At 39.7% G+C, this 20674-nt stretch overlaps 2 protein-coding genes and 1 pseudogene across 2 annotated transcripts; 2 read left to right on the top strand and 1 right to left on the bottom strand.

The window, feature by feature from the left end:
- Positions 1 to 3679: 3679 nt before the first annotated feature.
- LOC141831126 (uncharacterized) lies at positions 3680 to 5855 on the top strand. The gene is made up of 4 exons (XM_074718553.1): positions 3680 to 4040; positions 4235 to 4954; positions 5031 to 5164; positions 5208 to 5855. Exons 1-4 carry the CDS (start codon positions 3680 to 3682, stop codon positions 5853 to 5855), a joined length of 1863 nt encoding a protein of 620 aa, XP_074574654.1.
- Positions 4061 to 4157, bottom strand: LOC141831282 (small nucleolar RNA R71; annotated as a pseudogene).
- A 6813-nt stretch (positions 5856 to 12668) lies between the features above and the next one.
- On the top strand, positions 12669 to 15985 carry LOC141831124 (E3 ubiquitin-protein ligase At1g63170-like). Its single transcript, XM_074718551.1, has 5 exons — positions 12669 to 12858; positions 13119 to 13864; positions 15427 to 15552; positions 15625 to 15901; positions 15953 to 15985. The coding sequence occupies exons 2-5, from the start codon at positions 13278 to 13280 to the stop codon at positions 15983 to 15985; spliced, it is 1023 nt and encodes a 340-aa protein (XP_074574652.1). The 5' UTR covers positions 12669 to 12858; positions 13119 to 13277.
- The last annotated feature ends 4689 nt before the right edge of the window (positions 15986 to 20674 follow it).

The following is a 20674-nucleotide window of genomic DNA, read 5'->3' as shown; positions in this document are numbered from 1 at the left end:
AATCAAACCACCTTGGTTCAATAATCAAGCCCTCTTTTAATTAAAATCAAACTAATTTGATTTATAATTAAAACAAAGAGGGTCTAATTTGTCTGCAAAAGACATGGCTCATCTGCGCTTCCATTCCAAAAAAATATCTTTCATATTTTGCTGTCTTCTAGTCTAATTAGATTCAATCTCTCACGATCTGAGAATCCAATTCTCAAACTTATTTTATGTCTTTTAAATAAACTCATAGTGCATGTGACCTTATAGGTTCACAGCTTATGTTAGTTGTCAATAATTAGTTATTAATTATGGATTAATCATGAGTGACACCTACCAGTACATTATGATCCCAAATTAATTGAAAAATCATAGTTGATTCTAAAACCACTTCTGAACCTTTCAACATCTATAGTTCTTCGTGCATCTATTCCTTTCATATATATTATGTCTGCTTGATTCAGAACATGGTCTATGTGTCAATCTCAACTAAGTTGACTACGTCATACCTAGCCTAAGCAATAGTTTCTTGTCTTGCAAATTCAAATTACTTAAACAGCTGTCTAAGAGGATCATCCTTTTGATGTGTTTCTGCTTCGGCCAAAGACTTACAAGTAATAATCTTAACAAGTAGTCATAGGGTATACATCTCCTAATAAAAGGAGTGGTGAATCCTTTATGGGCTACTCAATCACCTTCAGACACTTTGAGTTATACCCAATCATTCGCAGGTGATACTTTTAAAGAGATGTTTGTTTAAGATGTCAAAATATAAGTCTCCATGAGTAAGATGACTCGAATACCTCAAGTCATAGAAATTTTACACTCGAGCTGTAATGAGATCTTCATAGACAAGTATAGAACCACATAAAGTTTTATAGCATGTCACATCTGATGAACTAGTTACCCTTAACCAACATATATATGTTAACTCTCAATATCTTAATATTTTCAGTATGTTAGGATCGACTGCTTAGTTAAACCAAAGAGTCTAACATATGCAGTCTTACGGAATCAATGATGTCCAATCTCATTAATTCATCGATTAGGAAATATTTTAATACATACATAATTACACATAAAGAGATACCCATTAATTATGATTCAATCATAATTTTTCTCATGCTATGTATTGTATTGTGCATTTCATTAATCGAGTTTAAAATCTAATTAGATATATAAAGAATGTACACTTAAATAGTAATTTTATTTATCCAATAAATAGTACATTATGTAAGATGATTGCCTTAGAACAACTCTCAAATATAACAGGACATTAGGTGGGATGGACTTGATAAGGTTAGAGAGGATCAGAGATCAAGTCAGACAAGACTAGGGTCAAGTGATTAAGGTTGAGTAGGATTTTTAGAGGGTTTGGAAGATCGAGGTTTGGCAAGGTAAGCTCCTAGAGTGGAGTGGTTCTTTTGAAAGGAAGAATGGGTAAGGATGTGTCCTCGTTCGAAGGGCATCCTTTAGCATTGATCCGACTAAAAGATTTATGCAAATTCTGAAGTCGAGATCGAATAGTGATGTGCGTAGGATGTATATATGTATTTATGCTTTATTTGCACATCTTTCTGAGTTTATTGCTAAATTCTTGTGTGCATTGCATCCCTTATTTATGCATTTAGGCACATATCTTGCATTTCCTAGTTCGGAGATCTGCTCGTGTTTTTACATGTTTCAGGGTGGAAAATGGAGCAAAAACGGGCAAAAACGGAGTAACAATTGAAGACAAGGCAAGACAGGGCCGTGCCTCATAGGCACGGCCGTGTCTACTCAGCTTGTGGCCGTGCTTCACAGGGCACGGGCGTGTGCACAAACAGAAGACCATCAAGCCTGGGCCGTGCCTCACTGGCACGGCCGTGCCAACATTCCCCCTCAGCAGCAGCCAGAGGCCGTGTCTACCAGACACGGCCGTGCTTTGAAACAGAAGCCAGCCAAGACATGGCCGTGCCTCACAGGCACGGCCGTGTTTCCATCATCAAGGAAGCCACTGCTGTTGGCCGTGCCCACCAGGCACGGCCGTGTGCCAAAACAGAAGGGTCCCAGCAGCTGGCCGTGCCTCAAAGACACGGCCGTGTCCAGCAAATGAAGGAGAGACAGGCTGTGGCCGTGCCTCACAGGCACGGCCGTGCCTTCAAACAGAGCCGAGCCAAGTCTGGACCGTGCCCCAGAGGCACGGCCGTGCCCCCGGACAGAAGCTTCACTGCCTCAGGCCGTGCCCCCAAGGCACGGCCGTGCCTCCTCCTGTGTCCGATGCCCACACGGGGCCGTGCCTCCCAGGCACGGCCGTGTGCAGCGGGGGCGTGCTGCATTCGTGACCTGCATATAAATAGGTCCTCTTAGTGACCTAAGAAAAGGGGGGGAGACCTTGGAGAGCCACCGGAGCTGTTCTAGAGCCACCGACGCCTGTTTCGGAGCGAGATTCGACGATCCATCCACCGATCCGACTGCTCCAGTCCATCCTCATCCCATCTACGCCGAGATTTGCAGTCCGAGGAAGAAGATAAGTCTTATTTCCTGCATTTCTTTGTTGTATCTTTGGATTGAGATGTATTCTTTCCTTCCTTTGGCTTGTAACCTCCACGCTATGGAGTAGATTCCCTAGATTCTAGGATGTAGGATGAATCAGATGTAATGGATGATTGTATTTGGATTTGATTAATCTACCGTTTTCAATGATATAACTGTCTATTGCTTTGTGGATTTATGCTTGTGCTTGATGATAAATTATGTGTGTGTGAATCCATGAGGGTAGGGATTAACTATGAATTGGGGAATCATTAGGCCGTACACCGGGGCGCTTCGTGACAGGGAGAATGCCTTGAACCGGGCGAGTTCCGAGGGGTTTCCTAATGCGTAGTTAATTCTTATGAGGGATAGTTAGCGGTCATTCGTTGTTGGGGAGAGATCCGTAAAAAGATATCCTGTGACAGGGGATAGGGTTCTTTTAGTACTCCGGGGCGCCTGAGTGACACGGGAATGCCTTGAACCGGGCTTCTAGAACCATTTCAAACCGACAACGAGTGACGTAAGAACACCAATGCATTATTTCGAGGATACCTGACGAGGTTGAATTGGATAAATTGGTTAACATCCCTACAATTGAACAATTATTGAGGAAAGGTAGAGGATCCAAGTCAATCAATCCATACTCTGAGGAGTCCGAAGTCCTAGGATCGTTTCACCACCTAGTGTCACAGTCGATCCCTTTCTCCGAATTCTAGGATAAAGTACTTTAGAACACTCCCATCTCCCCCACACAACTCATGCTCAATATTCTCTCCACCTTTTTGTGCTAGATCTAGTAAGTAATTCCACGGTCCCTGTGGATTCGATCTTTTTATTACTTGACGACATTCCGTATACTTGCGGAACGCTATCAAGTTTTTGGCGCCGTTGCCGGGGATCGTGCGCAATTATTTACTAATTTAGCACATTAAGTTTTTCTTTTATTTTCTTATACATACATAGCCCCATTCTTTATTTTTATTTCTTTTCATTTTATTCATTGGTACAATTCTTTTGCACATACATTCTTAATTTTTTCTGGCAATCTAATCATTTCTTTTGCTTTGGTGCATGAGCAGGGCCGATCCTTCGGAGTTCCTTTTTTGATCCTGAAATTGAAAGAACACTTCGAAGGAGACTTCGTGAACAAAGGTTGATAAATCAAGAACAATCATCAACAATGGCCCAGAAATCACTGAAAGATTATGCTGCACCTCAGATGAGAGGTTCAACGTCATGCATTGCTATCCCCAACATAGAGGCTGCAAACTTCGAGTTTAATCCTGGATTTATAGCCATGATTCAACAGAATCAGTTTGGGGGTGGTCCACACGAAGACCCACATTTGCACATTGAAATATTTTCAGATGCCTGCAGTACAAGAAGGCAACAAGGGGTCAGTTTTGACGTTCAGAGATTGATGCTTTTCAGATTCTCATTAAGAGACAAAGCGAAGGACTGGTACCATTCATTACCTCCAAATTGCATAGACTCTTGGGAAAAATTGGTGAAGATATTCATGAACAAATTTTATCCCCCAAGTAAGACTGCCCACATGAGGAATCTCATTTCAAGTTTTCAACAAATGGACGGAGAAACACTATTTGAAGCTTGGGATAGATTCCAAGGAATGTTAAGAAGTGCCCACATCATGGACTTGAGAGATGGCTTATCATTCACACTTTCTACAACGGAATCAACTATCAGACTAAGGTATATTTGGATTCCGCTGCAGGAGGTGCACTCATGAATAAGAGCTTGGAAGAAGCCGAAGAGCTGATTGAGAATGTGGCACTTAACCATCACCAGTGGGCAAATGAGAGAGGTAATGTGCAGAAAATTCCTGGGAAGTACAATGTTGACCAATACACTAAGCTCAATGCACAGATTGATGCCCTTACAAAAAGGGTTGAAGGCATGAACTTTGGTAAGGTCCATGCGGTAGCAACTAAAATTGTGATATATGTGGAGATTCCAATCATACCAACTGAGATGTGCCCAGCTGTAGCATGCCAAAATCAGATTGTCCAATATGAGCAGTGCGATGCAGTTGGAGCATTTAATCAAAGAAACAACCCGTATTCCAATACATATAATCCGGGTTGGAGGAATCACCCAAACTTTTCCTACCGCAACAATAAAGTAATTTCAACCAAGGAGGGCCTTCCAACCAAAGTTCAACAACCTCCTAAAGCTAGTGAAGAGGTCTCTGATACCCAGCGTATATTGAAAATTCTGGAGAAGTTAGAAAGTGACGTGGTTAAAATCAATGAGAAATTAGATGACCACGACAAGAGGATGAAGATGCAGGAAACTCAGATTGCACAAATAAGCTCTTCCCTCTCCTCCAGAACAGTGGGTACACTTCCCAGGAAAACCAGACTTCAACCCAATGGAGCACTGCAAGGCCATAGAGCTCAGGAGCGGACGGACCCTGAAGGATATAGAACCTCAGGTGACTGCTCCTGGGGAAGGGACATACTTCACCCCAGCCGCTGTGCAACCTCCTTCCTCTATTCCCAATGTTGAAGACAAGCTGGAGGAAGTTGAGACCGCAACACCCGCTGGGCCTTCCGAGCAGAAATCACAAGTGAAGAATGTGCCTTACCCGCAGAGGCTCCTATACAAGCAAAAAGATGAAGAATTTGAAAAGTGGTATGATAGGGTGAAAGACCTCACGATGGATATTCCTATCCTTGATGCAATAGTTGATATGCCCAAGTTTGCCAAATTTCATCAAGGGATTAATATCCACTAAAGATATCACCCGGCCGAAGAATGTCATAGCACTCACTGAGGATGTAACTGAAAAGATTTTGAACAACAAGATTCCTCAGAAACTCAAAGATCCAGGTAGCTTCTTCCTCCCTTGCAAGATTGGAAATATTTCTATAGGGAGAGCTTTCTGTGATCTAGGAGCGAGTGTTAGCATCATCCCCTACACAACAAGTGTCAAATGTGGATATCCGGATCTGATATTGACACCGATGACCCTTCAACTAGCAGACCAAACATGCAGATATCCCAAAGGGCTAGTTGAAGACGTTCCGGTAGAAGTCGGGGGGTTCACAATCCCCACCGACTTCGTTGTGCTTGACATGGAGGAAGATCCAAATATCCCCATTATTTTGGGAAGGTCATTCCTTGCCACCTCGGGAGCCAACATTGATGTGAAGAACCGTAAGCTCTCCCTAGAAGTTGGTGGTAAGAAGATTACATTTAACCTCTCTTTGGACAGCAACGCATATTTGCCAGAGCCACCCCACGTGTGCCGGTTGGAGGACAACCAACCGAAGAAGATTTGTACCATAATTCTTTTTTGCCGGAGAAGATGCCCGCACCGGCCGAGCAAATAAGGGAGCTATGTAAAAAATCACAAAAATACAAAGTTCCACCAAGGGGAAGGTTGCGAGAGGGCAACCAATGATCCCTTGTACATTAGTTAATAAGGGGTCGAGCTAATGACCTTAAACAAGCGCTTCTTGGGAGGCAACCCAAGGGTTTTGTTTGTTTTGCATTTCTTTTCTGTTCATACATATATACTTTTCTTTCGTTCAAGTTTGTTTTGTTGAGTCCTAATAAATTTTCCTTTGTTTTTGCAGGGAAATGCGGAAATACCCAAGCAATAAAGCTGGGCCGTGCCTCATAGGCACGGCCATGCCCCTTATTTTGGAATTTTGCAGCTTAGGCCGTGTCTATTAGACACGGCCGTGTCTCAATAAGGAAGGCAGACAGGTCCAGGCCGTGCTCCACAAGCACGGCCGTGCTTCAAACAGAGAGGCGTCTCTTCTGAACCGTGCCTCCTGGCACGGGCGTGCCTGGAAACAGAGCCACGCCAGCTCCAGGCCGTGCCTCACAGGCACGGCCGTGTGACCGAACAGAAGCTCGCCGACTTCAGCCCGTGCCTCCCAGGCACGGGCGTGCTTCGAAGCCGAGAACCTCCAGCTGCTGGGCGTGTTTGCTAGGCACGGGCCGTGCCTCCTTTACTTAAAAAGGGGTACACGGCCGTGCCCTCCCTAGGCACAGCCGTGTACCACACCCAAAAATAGCAAACACTCCTTCTTCTTCCTCCTTCTTCCCAACTCAACCCTAAACTCCATTTCTTCGATCTTTCCACTTCTTCTTCTTAGATCTGACCTCTTTCTTCTCAGATCTAGCAAAAACTACCCCAGATCTGTTCAGATCTATCTTCTTACTTCATGTCTATGAAGATGAGCCATATGTTGAAAAAATTTCCGCAGATCTGGAGAATCCAGCAAGGACGACAACTCAGGAAGGAGGAAAGGCAAAGAAGCAGTGCGAGAGGAAGCTCCATCGAAAGGGAGAAGCAAAACAACTGAAAAGGGGAAGAGAAGAGCGACAGAGGAAGTTATCGTCGACAACCCCCATGGAATCATCTTCCGCAACGAAATCCAAAGAACAAGGTATAATGTTTTAGCTTCCCGTCATATCTATTGCTCTCGTTACACTGACTTGTACACTATGGAAAGATTAGGAATTAAGGAAGATGTTGAATGGTTGTTTGATAATATAGGTTGGCTAGATTTTATGAATTTTGAATTGCCAACTTACCCAAAAATAACTCTTGAATTCCTTAGTTCCTTAGAGGTCCAGTTTCATGGTGAAGATAAGGAAGAAGGAACTATTTCTTTTAGAATGTTTAATTCAGAGTATACATGGACCTTAGAAGACTTTAATAACTGCTTTAGGTTACCTATTGGGGTGACTAGGAAATTAGACAAACAATTTAATAGTGTTGAGTTTTGGAGACAAATTGCAGTGTCTAATGCACCCTATGACCCTTCAAGATCCAAGTCTACCTTGATGCAAAACCCAGTTTTTAAATACGTTCACCGCGTCATGACCAAAACCATTTTTGGACGATCTGAGAGTGATGGCGTGGTGAGGAAGCTTGAATTATATTGTATCTGGGCAATGCTTCATCAAGTGGAATTTGATACAGGGTACCATTTCCTCCAAAACTTGATAAAAATTTCTAAGTCTTCAACTGGAGCGATAGTGATCGGTGGCTTTATTTCTGTAATCGCCTCATCCTTGGGTTGCAACCTTGATAACTTAGAACAGATTTATGGCAACTCTAAGATAGATTTAGACACATGTTTGGCGATGAAGATGATAAAGTGGACTGATCAGGGGTATGCCTTTAATATTCATGATGGATTTGCATTTCCATTACCCCATCCTAAGACCACTATTAGAAATGCCGAAAACTGGATTTTACGCGCTCCAGTTCCTAGTCCTTCTACTCCCATACATGCACCACACACGGATTTGACCCAAGAACCTGAATACCAAAATGAACCTTCCTACCATGAACCCTCATATCATGAACCCTCACCTCATGAGCCACCTAGACATTCTTTTGCATATGGAGAGTCTGGCTCTGCCTATGATTTTTCTGAACTTCGCACCTCCCTAAACACACTCCATGAAGAGCACTTTGCTTATCAACGTCAGTTGAATGAGTATGGTACCATGAATCGGGAGCAGTTTAGGGAAGTGCAAGATAAATTAACTAGGGCGAATGAGTTTTATGGTAGGGCTGATGAGTTCTTTGGGCATCAAATTGAGTTGTGGGATAAGGAGGAACAATATAGGAGGTCTATGGATCTCACACGACAGCAGGTGGCCGCAATTTACCAGTATCATCAGAGTATGGGCCACATACCTAGACCTCCTATATTTCCTCCTCCCTTTAGGTATCCTCCTCCTCCTCCTCCAGATTACGGAGGAATGTAGAAATGTTCAAGTCTGGGGGAAACAAAAATATGTAAATAGTGTAAATAGTTGCATTTTGCTTTGAAGTTTGTTTTCTTTACTTAGTTTGCAATTTGTTTTGAAATTTGCTTTTGCAATTTGCTTTGAAATTTGCTTTGAAATTTGCAATTTGCTTTGAATTTTGCTTTATGCACGGTAGATTATCATGTCAGAAATCACCAAGTCATCTTATGCTTGTTTCTCTTGCAAGAACAGTAGCACTTGTTAAGATAAGGATGATTAGTGCTTGTAGTTAATATCCTAGGACTATATCTTTTCTTATCTTCATAAGTAGGAAGTGAGCTAGGATAACTTGGATAGTCAAACCTTGGCCTGGTTTTAGGATCTCTTTCACTTATACCTAATCTAGGAGGTTGATAGATTTCTGAAAGTAGTCATGATTCATGAAACCTGCTTAGTACTAGTGTTTCCATGGTGATCTTCCATTGCATTTTGGTTACTGGACCAACTCAAGGCATGTAAGCTCTTTTGGAAAAATCTTACATCCTTGCTAAAAAAAAAAAAAAAAAAAAAAAAAAAACATTCTACCGTTTGCAATAAAAGCAAATTCAATTGCAAAAACAATAAAAGGATGAAAAAAAACAGTATCGAGAGTGGAAACTTTTCATTTACCCCTTTGAGACCGAAAAGCGGTTACTGGGGAAATAAATGATTTGATTCCCTTGACTTGAGGTAATCCTTTGAGACCTTGTGCAATGGAAGATATGAACCAAGCCTGTGGCAGGTAAGTGTCTAAGGCCGGGAACACTTAGGAATTCGGTAGCATGACGACTTGACTAGAAGTAAGGATTTTGATACCAAATGGATTTAGGTCACTTTTTGCACTTAGCACGGAGAACTACTTCTAGGCCATTGTTTTGATGATTTTGAGTTTCATGCTTACCATTACTCATGTTTGATAAGATTAGATTGCTGTGCTTAGGATATATAACTTGCTTGCATTGGTTATCTAAATCTAGACGCTAAGTTTTTGCTTGAGGACAAGCAAAGGTTTAAGTCTGGGGGTGTGATGTGCGTAGGATGTATACATGTATTTATGCTTTATTTGCACATCTTTCTGAGTTTATTGCTAAATTCTTGTGTACATTGCATCCCTTATTTATGCATTTAGGCACATATCTTACATTTCCTAGTTCGGAGATCTGCTCGTGTTTTTACATGTTTCAGGGTGGAAAATGGAGCAAAAACGGGCAAAACGGAGTACCCATTGAAGACAAGGCAAGACAGGGCCGTGCCTCATAGGCACGGCCGTGTCTATCAGCTTCCTGGCCGTGCTTCACAGGGCACGGGCGTGTGCACAAACAGAAGACCATCAAGCCTGGGCCGTGCCTCACAGGCACGGCCGTGCCAACACTTCCCCTCAGCAGCAGCCAGAGGCCGTGTCTCACAGACACGGCCGTGCTTCAAACAGAAGCCAGCCAAGTCATGGCCGTGCCTCACAGGCACGGCCGTGTCTCCATCCAGAAGGAAGCCACTGCTGTTGGCCGTGCCCACCAGGCACGGCCGTGTGCCAAAACAGAAGGGTCCAAGCAGCTGGCCGTGCCTCAAACACACGGCCGTGTCCAGCAAATGAAGAGAAGACAGGCTGTAGGCCGTGCCTCACAGGCACGGCCGTGCCTTCAAACAGAAGGGAGACAAGTCTGGACCGTGCCCCAGAGGCACGGCCGTGCCCCAGAACAGAAGCTTCACTGCCTTCAGGCCGTGCCCCCAAAGCACGGCCGTGCCTCCTCCTGTGCCCGACGCCCACACGGGGCCGTGCCTCCCAGGCACGGCCGTGTGCACGGGGGCGTGCTGCATTCGTGACCTGCACTATAAATAGGTCCTTATTGAGACCTAGGAAAGGGGGGAGACCTTGGAGAGCCACCGGAGCTGTTCTAGAGCCACCGACGCCTGTTTCGGAGCGAGATTCGACGATCCATCCACCGATCCGACTGCTCCAGTCCATCCTCATCCCATCTACGCCGAGTTTGCAGTCCGAAGGAGGAAGATAAGTCTTATTTCCTGCATTTCTTTGTTTTATCTTTGGATTGAGATGTATTCTTTCCTTCCTTTGGATTGTAATCTCCACGCTATGGAGTAGATTCCCTAGATTCTAGGATGTAGGATAAATCAGATGTAATGGATGATTGTATTTGGATTTGATTAATCTACCGTTTTCTATGATATAACTGTCTATTGCTTTGTGGATTTGTGCTTGTGCTTGATGATAAATTATGTGTGTGTGAATCCATGAGGGTAGGGATTTACTATGAATTGGGGAATCATTAGGCCGTACACCGGGGCGCTTCTGTGACAGGGGGAATGCCTTGAACCGGGCGAGTTCCGAGGGGTTTCCTAATGCGTAGTTAAATTCTTATGAGGGATAGTTAGCGGTCATTCGTTGTTGGGGAGAGATCCGTAAAAAGATATCCTGTGACAGGGGATAGGGTTCTTTTAGTACTCCGGGGCGCCTGAGTGACACGGGAATGCCTTGAACCGGGCTTCTAGAACCATTTCAAACCGACAACGAGTGACGTAAGAACACCAATGCATTATTTCGAGGATACCTGACGAGGTTGAATTGGATAAATTGGTTAACATCCCTACAATTGAACAATTATTGAGGAAAGGTAGAGGATCCAAGTCAATCAATCCATACTCTGAGGAGTCCGAAGTCCTAGGATCGTTTCACCACATAGTGTCACAGTCGATCCCTTTCTCTGAATTCTAGGATAAAGTACTTTAGAACACTCCCATCTCCCCCACACAACTCATGCTCAATATTCTCTCCACCTTTTTGTGCTAGATCTAGTAAGTAATTCCACGGTCCCTGTGGATTCGATCTTTTTATTACTTGACGACATTCCGTATACTTGCGGAAGGAATTGCTCCTGAAAATAAAATACGAATCTCTTGCTTTTCCTTATAAGGATAGAAGTTAGCAACAATCAATTAAATAAATAAATATTAATTAAACTAAATAAATTGTAAAAGTAAAGTACACACAGATGTACTTGGTTACAACCTAAGTGGTTGTAAGACGAGGCAATTAAAGCTCGACTATGAAAATCTCCTTCAGGTGGAGAAACCTTTTACAGAACTTTGAAGCACAAGAGAAGCTAGAAGAGAATACAATTTCAATATTATGTTTTCTTCTAACTTCTAAGTCTATTTATAGCACAAGAGAATATATCTGGATCATTGATCGTAGATGAACTTTCTCTTGGCCGTTGATACGATCCTAATTGTTGATCTGAGATAGACTTTGATTGTAGCCATTGATTAAATAAGGATAAACTTTATCTTTAATAAAGATAAAGAGATTTATCCTTAATAAAAATTAAGTATTTATCTTTTATATGATAAAAGATAAATCTTATTTATTTTCTTCCAACCGCCACATTCAAGAAGTCTAAGTCTTCGTCACTGGTCAAAGTCAACAGTCGAGGTCAACGGTCAAAGTCAACGATCAAAGTCAATAGTTTGACTTTTGTTGACTTTTTGTAAAATCTTCAGTTGGGTGATTTCTGACCAACCAGAGTTAGGCTCATCCGAACCCGACTCCGACCTTTTGCCCTCGAGCGTGCTTCCTCCCGGCTTCTCGTCTCTCGGACTTCGCGCATGTCCTTCTCGCTCTACCGGCGTACTCTTCCGTAGCTTCCACGTCCCTCGGATTGCACCGAGTCCGTCGGCTCACTTCCCCGCGCAACCCTTCTCGTCCGCTACGTCTTACGCTCGACTTCCTTCGTACTTAAGTTCCTGCACACTTAGCAGAGGAATTAGAACAACACAGGACCTAACCTAACTTGGTTGATCACATCAAAATTAACCAGGGCACCAACAGCTTCTTCAATATATATAATAAAAAAATTTATACTTACATACTTGACATATAATATAAATAATTATAATATAGTCTAATTTAAAATTTTATATATACATCAAAATTATATTTTTGAGTGAGTGATAACACCAACAACCAAGAAGGAGATGAACAATTAATTCCAATAATAAATAGCTAAAGGCAACGATACATATTTTCTTCTATATATATATATATATTTTCTTAGGGTATTAGCTAAGTTGATCATCACATCACATGTTAGATTTATAAAATTGAGCAAAAATTGAATTATGATGAAATCGTGAAAATACCCTCCTATGTGACTTACCTTCCGTTTCTTAAGTTTACTCTCTCCTGATGTGGGATAGTTGTGGGAGAGCCGTCTAATCATATACTTTTTTTTTTTAACTCTTATTCTTAATCAGTAATTAACCTCTATTAGATCTAATTAATTAAATATTTTTTAAACTCAAATTTAATACTCCTTCCTCCAGGTAGCTGGACTCTATCGTCAGATTGCTACACGCATTCGGTTGTCCCCCGAAAAAGATGCTCACGTGACTAGGAGTCGCTCATTGTCGGTGAGTCTACGATGGAGGGGAAGGGGCAAGAACTGAAGAACTTGCATTGGTAAGGGCAGAAATCTTGAATTGGCAATTCTTTTCAAGTCTTGGCTTCTCGCGGAGGAGCATCACCCTTGCCCTCTCCCTCGTCCCTTCTTTCATGGTGGTGGTGAGGTGGTTCAGATTCAATTGTCATCCTTCGCTTTTACTTCATAGTTACAGTGTTATTCCACAATCATCGGTCTTTTGTTTGTACGAGAATTATAAACTTCGTTTTGTTCATGATGAAATATAACTGCTTACATTTCTCTTGCTGGTGTCTCTTCAACAGTTTGAGAAGGGAAGGCCAGTCAATGCAATTTCTTGATGGTTTAGTTATCAAAGTATGCTTGTGCTTGAAGTGGTGAAGCTAACTGTTTGCCCTTCCGAAATAGGAACGTGTCAATTGTTTGGAAGGATGACCCTTTTTCATGACAACTATTCTGGAAGTCATCAATTGCTGCAAGCTGCTTCAATAAATTAGACAGTGGAACAGATGGGGGCTTTATTTTCTGAAATTAACTAAAGATCAAACTGATGGTTGCTATCTGCTTATGGAAAGAGAGCTTAAGAAAGAATGTCACATTGTACATATGTCTTGGGGTAATGTTGCATCCTCATCATCAACTTATGATGATGATGGCTCTGACAACTTGGATGAATTCCATTCTGATGACGAGCTTTCAACAAGGACACAAACACCCTTCACATCTAATTCTGTTAATTCTTCTGTTGTTGGAGCTGGTGGTAGTTATGCTCGTAGTCCTCGTAGAAGCCTTCTAAATTCTGGTTTCTGGATTTTGTTTCAGCTTGTTCTCAACATGGGCCAAATCATTGCAGCTGTAACTGTTCTCTCTTTATCGGGACATGAGCATCCACAATCTCCATTATTTGCATGGCTGATTGGATATGCTATTGGTTGCTGTGCTACTCTCCCTCATCTTTGTTGGCACTTTGTTTATCGTAACAATCATTCTTCACAACAAGAATCAGAACTTCACCGGCAGAACTCATCTTCTATCAACATTCCTGAGTCTCTTTCATACATAACCATGTCTTTTCCCCAGGCTATAGAAGATCATGGACATAGTTTTGCTTCTGTCTTTCAGTTTAGACAAAACTTGGTTGTACTTGGCACAAGGTACCCTGCTATGTAGAAATAAAAGGATTGTTTTTCCTCATTATTTCATTATCATCTATCTTCTGTCATGATCTCGCCATAGCTTAAAAAATGCTTCTTAGTGTGTTTGAAGCATAAATATCAGTTGTATTCATGAGTGCATTGCCAACATTTATGACTTGATATGAACTACAGAGTACCATCCATGGAAGAAAATACATAGTTAAACCAGTCCTATGAGTGACTGGAATGCAAACCACCTGTTTTCAGGTGCTGACTGAAAATGCTGAAGATAGGTTTAGTTGGTGCTGTTTCCTTTTAATCCATTCAGAATATGATTAGTTTCTAGAAAGCCTGTGGTTTCAGAATTTTCAAAATGCCTCACATTTAATGTTAGACCTTGGTCATTCTATGCTATTGAGCTGATGCAATCATTAGACAAGCTTTGCACAAATTTCTTAAGAGGATAATGAGAAAAGTAGTAGGCCCAGTTAGTTTGAAGATCACTTTTTATACTTCTTTCATTTTCTGGAAATTGAATTTTGATTAATGTGCTGCCTTATGGGGTCAGGACAAGGAGAATTTCACAAGGCAGTCTGCATTGGGAAGTTAGGGAGATGATATCCATGGGGTTAATAATTGAATTTTTGACAAACAGCAAGGCTTAGTTAGTTTGGAGTAGGTTACATTATACTTACCTTAAAAAAAAGTACAGCAGTAGGGCCTCTCATCTTCTATCTTTGAGGTTCGCCATCATCATCACATCTTGCTGTGTCTTCCAAACTCATTCAACATTTAGATTATGCATTTAAGTCTTTGTACTGATTAGATTGGACATTCAAATAGATGTGAGATTATTATGAATAGTTTCTGCATTTCGTACTCAAGAATAAAGTTAAGACAAACCTTTTGAGGTTACTTTGTTTTGTTCAAAACAGAATATATATGAACCCTATTTGTTTCAACTTCATTCAGTTATTATTTACAGATGAAACCATTGTGTTGAGTGCAAGGAAACTTCAGCAATACCTATTTGATAGAGACAAAGGTCTTGATTTCACTTTGTTGAATTATTATTTTTATTTTTAAAACTTAGTTTGGGATAAAAGGATCCTTTTTCCTGTCCCCATATAGTCTACATGGCTTCTTAAAAGTTATTTTGTATAGCGCATCTATGACAACTAGTAGCATAGAGCAATGCCTATTTCTTGTACTTTGTCAAGTGAAATATATTGAAACAAACACTTTTTGAACTATATTGGCATGTTATGTTGTAAAATCTCTGAATGATGGAGGCAATGAGTCTACTATTTTCTCTCCATTGCGATATGCTTTTATTGTTTTTGAGATTTGTAACTAACCATGAACTGTTACTATGCTAGCCATCATTGAAATAAGTTCAATATTAGTAACATTGGATCTTATACCAAGGAATGTACTTGTGGTTCTACACTAACCTTATCACTTGATAATATTATTGTTTTATCATCAAATGGGATATTAAGAACTTCCAGTAATATTTGAGGATACTATATGCTTATAACCAATTAAACATTTTTCCATGAGTTCTTTTTTTGTCACAGGTGTAATGCATTTATTGACCATTTCAAGATGGTGGTGGATTGCTTCTTTGCCGTATGGTTTGTTGTCGGTAATGTGTGGATTTTTAGTGAGCACTCCTCTGAATACAGTGCTCCCAATTTGTACAGGTAGATATATGTTTCTAATTCTTATTAGATATGTTTATGCAGGTTCGTCTGAACTATTTGTTTTGACTCTAGGTTATGTATAGTATTCCTTGCACTTAGCTGTATTGGCTATGCTATCCCATTTGTCCGGTTCACGACTCTCTGCTGTGTTTTTCCATGTATAATATCTGTATTGGGCATTAGAGATGATTGGTATCCAACAAGGGGGGCGACATCTGATGTCATTAATTCACTTCCAACCTTCAAGTTCAGGTCAAAGAGAAGAGCAGATACTCGCAATCCAGAATACCTATGTCAGGGTGGGATTTTGAGTCCTGCTGCTGATGAGCGGATAATTTCTACAGAAGATGTGAGTCATTCATTTCCTTACAAATCTGATTGTCTTTTATACAAACTACAGATTGTTTCTGGCATTTTAAGTTATTACTTGTGAATATTTCTCTAAATAATGTGGTTCCTAAGGGAAAGAAAGTTTGCTGCTAATATGGTGGGTGACTTGTTCAACACCTTTTTCCTTTTTATACCCCTGTCAAAGTTTGGGATTTTTTTTCTTTTTTACTTAGGTGAACTAGGATAAGCTTGGGCCTATGTTTCCTTTTACATTTCTGTGTCATGCCAAAAAAATTTCTTAAGTATGGAAATCTTTATATATATTACATATTAGCTTGTCTAGTAAGACATTTTGTATTTGTTTATAGTACAAAGTTGGAAGGAAATCAAATTGATTGATCTCTGGCTTAAGCACAATTAATCACATAGCTGTATTGAGACATTAATATGCATTACCTATGACTTAATCACAATTAATCACTATCATGTAGTGTAAGCAATGAAATTGACTCTACTTTAGCTTTTAGTGGTGTTTTCATATGAAATTAGGAGTTGGTCAGGCTTAGTGTTAACCATTTGGATTAGAAAATTGTGCCTCTTAATGGACTTAAGGTGAGAATTAGATTATTCATGTACAAGGGTGTTGTGCTTGATCTCATCAAATTCAATGACAGGAGAGAGTGCTTATTATTAGAATCACCAACTTTAAACAAATGCAAACACTTTGTTGTAACATCGAAGTGTTTCACATACCCATCAATTGGGAAATCTCTTTACTGTTAAAATAACATTTATGAAAAATGTAATATTGACTTTTTTTTTATCATGCCTTAGCCAAAGCATACACCCAATATATGGCAAGAGAAATACTGTCATTGGATAAAAAGAAATTTTAATGGGTTGAGTGGTGATAGCCGCTCGATGAGTCCACTGTCTTGAGGAGTAGGAATTTTGATATGCCATTGGCACAAGGTAATTAAACCCCACTACCTACTATTGTGCCCACTATGCTATTTTAATCAAACCAATGCCACCAGAAAACTCCCATAATACCTTGCCACATTACTGATCATGGCACAGTGTAACATTAACCCAGAGACAAGAGGTGACCTAAATGATGTCAGGCCTAGGGCATGTGGCAATATGTGCCAATGTGAAAACAAATCTCAAATCCTATAAATACACCTTGGAGGGCAAAGATGGAAAAGCTTTGCCTTGGATAGTGGCAGTAAAGAGAATGGGTGAAAGAGAGAAGCTCCATTGCGAATAATCCCAACTTTGCAGCCTACGTCAATTGCCCACCTTAGTGGCCCACGTCAATTGCCTACCTCACAGTCCATCTCAACAGACTCTCCATCCGAGTCCTTCACCTATTTGTTGTTGTTTTCTCTCATTTCATCTTTGCAGGTTGATTGATTTCTTTTAGCTTGATGTTACAAAACACTTGCTTTGATTATGTAATCGGATTACTATAGAATACAAGCTTTAACTATGTAATTAAATAGTCTATATTATTTAAGTATCTCAACTTTAATAGATGATTGCTAGGGAGGGGGCATGTAGGGTTGGAATCCCAATGAGGAGTGTTTGAGTTTAAGGACCCAACCACCATAATCCCACAGCCACAGATGAGGATTTTTGACTTAGGTCTGATGACCTCAAAAGAGTTTATAACCATCAACTATGATAACTTGGGAGTGGATGAACTTCGACTTTGCCTTGTGATTGACATGTTGGAAAGAGAATTCTAAGCTGTAGAGATAATTCTCTAGAGAACTAGGTGAATTATGAGTTGGAGGAAGAGCTAGAAGTCCCCAAGGGGTTGAAATTCGCTCCTAAGGGGAGGGTTAGATGACCTTATGAAGAAACGCACTAGGGGGGAGCAAAACCAAAGCATTAGAGCAAGAGTTGAATGAACACCATTTACTGGGAACATCCAAGAAGAACCGGTACCAAATAATTTTGATGTCCTAAACATGGACAATTATGATGGAAGAATTGACCCTTTTGAACATGTGGATGCTTATAGGATCCCTATATAGAATGGAAAATGTGTTTTAGTTTTTTGACTATGATATAGGGAGTGGTCTATAAGTGGTTCACATGCCTGCCTATGGGACAAATTGCCAACTTAAATGAATTGAATTGAAGCTTCAAAGCCTACTACATTGGTAATTGGGGAATATTCCAAAGGGTTGACAACTTAATGACACTGAAACAAGGCAGTGATGAATCACTAACAAGATTCGTTAGGAGATTCATTTATGTAGCTTGATAAGTAGATTTAAATTTTGAGGTGCTAATGATGACCTTAAGATTTTCCTTACATCGTCCCTGTTCCTATGCTCATTGTATGAGAGTTCATCATGTGACTATGCTAAAATGTTAGAAAAGGTAGAATGATATACTACAACAGATTGCACTTAAAAACCATCAAAAGGTAGGTTGATATACTACAACCTTTGCTAAACACATCAAAATCAAAACCACTTAGTCATACTCGACTAGTTGAGGCATGATTGCACAAACTATATCCTTTTTGTATGTTTGACAATTCATTTAAATTAATGTAATGAAATATTCCCAAGTCGTTCTGGGTAATGTGAAAGGTCTTAACTTAAATTTTACATTCTTTCCTTCTTTGACATATATATAAAAAATGATAAAGATATAAAATGTAAGATATTGATGAGAGCCTCTAACTTATTAGAAAATCAATTGTCAATTTACCTTGAGGGGAGGCAAGTTTTCCCTCCCCTTATTTTGTGCTTCTTTCCGTACAGATATTTTTTTATACCAACAATATTCTAGAAATGAAAAATATTCAAATTTGGCATGTCTGAAATATGGTTTGGCTTATAGGAAAATCAACTTAAAAAGCCTCTTTTATGAACTTTTGACTAAATTCAATGCTTAGTGCCACTCAACTCAATTTCGGCTGAATCCTATAATATTTTATAATTTATCAAGGAAAAATATTTTTTCCTAGAAAAATGATACTAAAGTGTTTAAAATTTTAGTGTCTTCCATTTATTTTAGTATCAAGCATTTAAAAATATGTTGCAATGTATCCACTTGAAGGATCCTTTGGATTTTCTATAAAAGTGGAATTTTCTATAATTTTAAAAAATATTTAAAAACTAATTTCATAGCAATGTAATTTAAAAAATGATTAACCACAACAAAATTTGAAATATGTTTCAACTAAGAGTAGTTACCATCCAACATTAAAACAATTGCAAATATTATGTATGAATCTATCAAATTATTACACTAATGCTAGCTTGTTCCCCTGAAAGAACGCATTGGCAAGAACCACTACATTTTCATCAGAACTTGAGTGTTGTATTAAATGTGCAAGAGTTCTCGTACCTAATGTCGGATATGAACAAATATTATATGAATATTGGTTATCATAGATTTGGAATATAGAACCTAGGAACACTTACTGGCAAAGTAATGAAGGTAGTAAATCTAATAATTAGGAGAAGAATTAATATTGTGTTTACAAGAGACAAAATGAGTAGCGGTGAAGACAAAGATAATTGAGAAGTTAAGATTTAAGTTATGGTACACAAGAAAAAGTACAATAAGAAATTGAATAGGTATTGTTGTAAATAGTGCATTAAAGGATTTAACTACAAAGTAGTAGTAGTTTATAATTTTCAAAATAGTGGTAGTAAAAGAAACTATTAATATAATTAACATTATGTATCTCAAGTAAAATTAGATAAAATTACCAAACATAGGTTTTAATAATATCTAGATAAGATAATTCAAAAATTCAAACAAACAAGATGATTTTAATAGGTGAAAATTTAAATAAGCATATAGGAGTAAGGAATGAGGAATATAATAGGGTGCATGGGGTGTTAGTGTCAGCTCTTAGTGCCAATCATGAGTTGATTGTCTAGGGAACACATGTATCATATTCATTAATAAAGGCAAGGTTTGCTTATTATATTTATTTCTTATCCGTGCTATATGAATAAATATAATAATGTCCTTGAGTAGTAGGTTCTTGTCTACAGCATATCAATTGGTTGAATTGATAGTGAAAGTCTGTAGACATATATAGAACACTACTCTTAACTATTCCTAATCGAGCATTAATGTGTAAGGACAATATTAATGCGTTGAGACTGAGACTAGCATGTTGGTCAACTAGATGACTTGATCTCACAAGTCATAGATATGAGATATCGAGTTGACATATGGGTATACTTAGAGAATGTATATTGAATTGACCCGCCATGAGAAAGTTTCATGGATCGTTATATGAGTGTCATAAACTTTCTCATGTGACTATTGGTATGAATAGTCCTTAGACCTGAAGTCACTACGGTTCCCTACCTAATGAGTTGTATACTTTAGCTTCGTCAAACGTCACCCGTAACAGGGTGACTATAAAGGCGATCACTAGGTATGCAATAAGTTATGCGGAGGGATGTGAGTGATGTAGATGGGATCTATCCCTTCCATATGATGGAAGTGATATCTATGTGCCCCTTGATAGAGTAGGACAGCAAAAATGCATGATCATGCTTAAATAAGTCAATATGAGATATTGAGCTTATTTGATTGAGTAGTCTACTTGGAGATCAAGAAATACATGATTGATAAGAGGATGACATGGTCTATGCCTCATTGATTAATCTAGATATCAAGCATAGAAGGACTGAGTCATACAAGATAGTAGCCACGGAAAGGTTGTGTCGGATTTTGACATTCTCGTCACTTGGGTAGCAATGATGTATTGCTAGATGCCGCTTATTGCTTATGTCTCTAAGAT

Source organism: Curcuma longa, chromosome 6 (genome assembly GCF_044706935.1).
Source record: "Curcuma longa cultivar G26 ecotype Majalengka, Jawa Barat chromosome 6, ITB_CL_G26_1.1, whole genome shotgun sequence".
In the NCBI taxonomy this organism is placed as follows: Eukaryota; Viridiplantae; Streptophyta; class Magnoliopsida; order Zingiberales; family Zingiberaceae; genus Curcuma; species Curcuma longa.
This window is presented reverse-complemented; position numbering and strand designations above follow the sequence as displayed.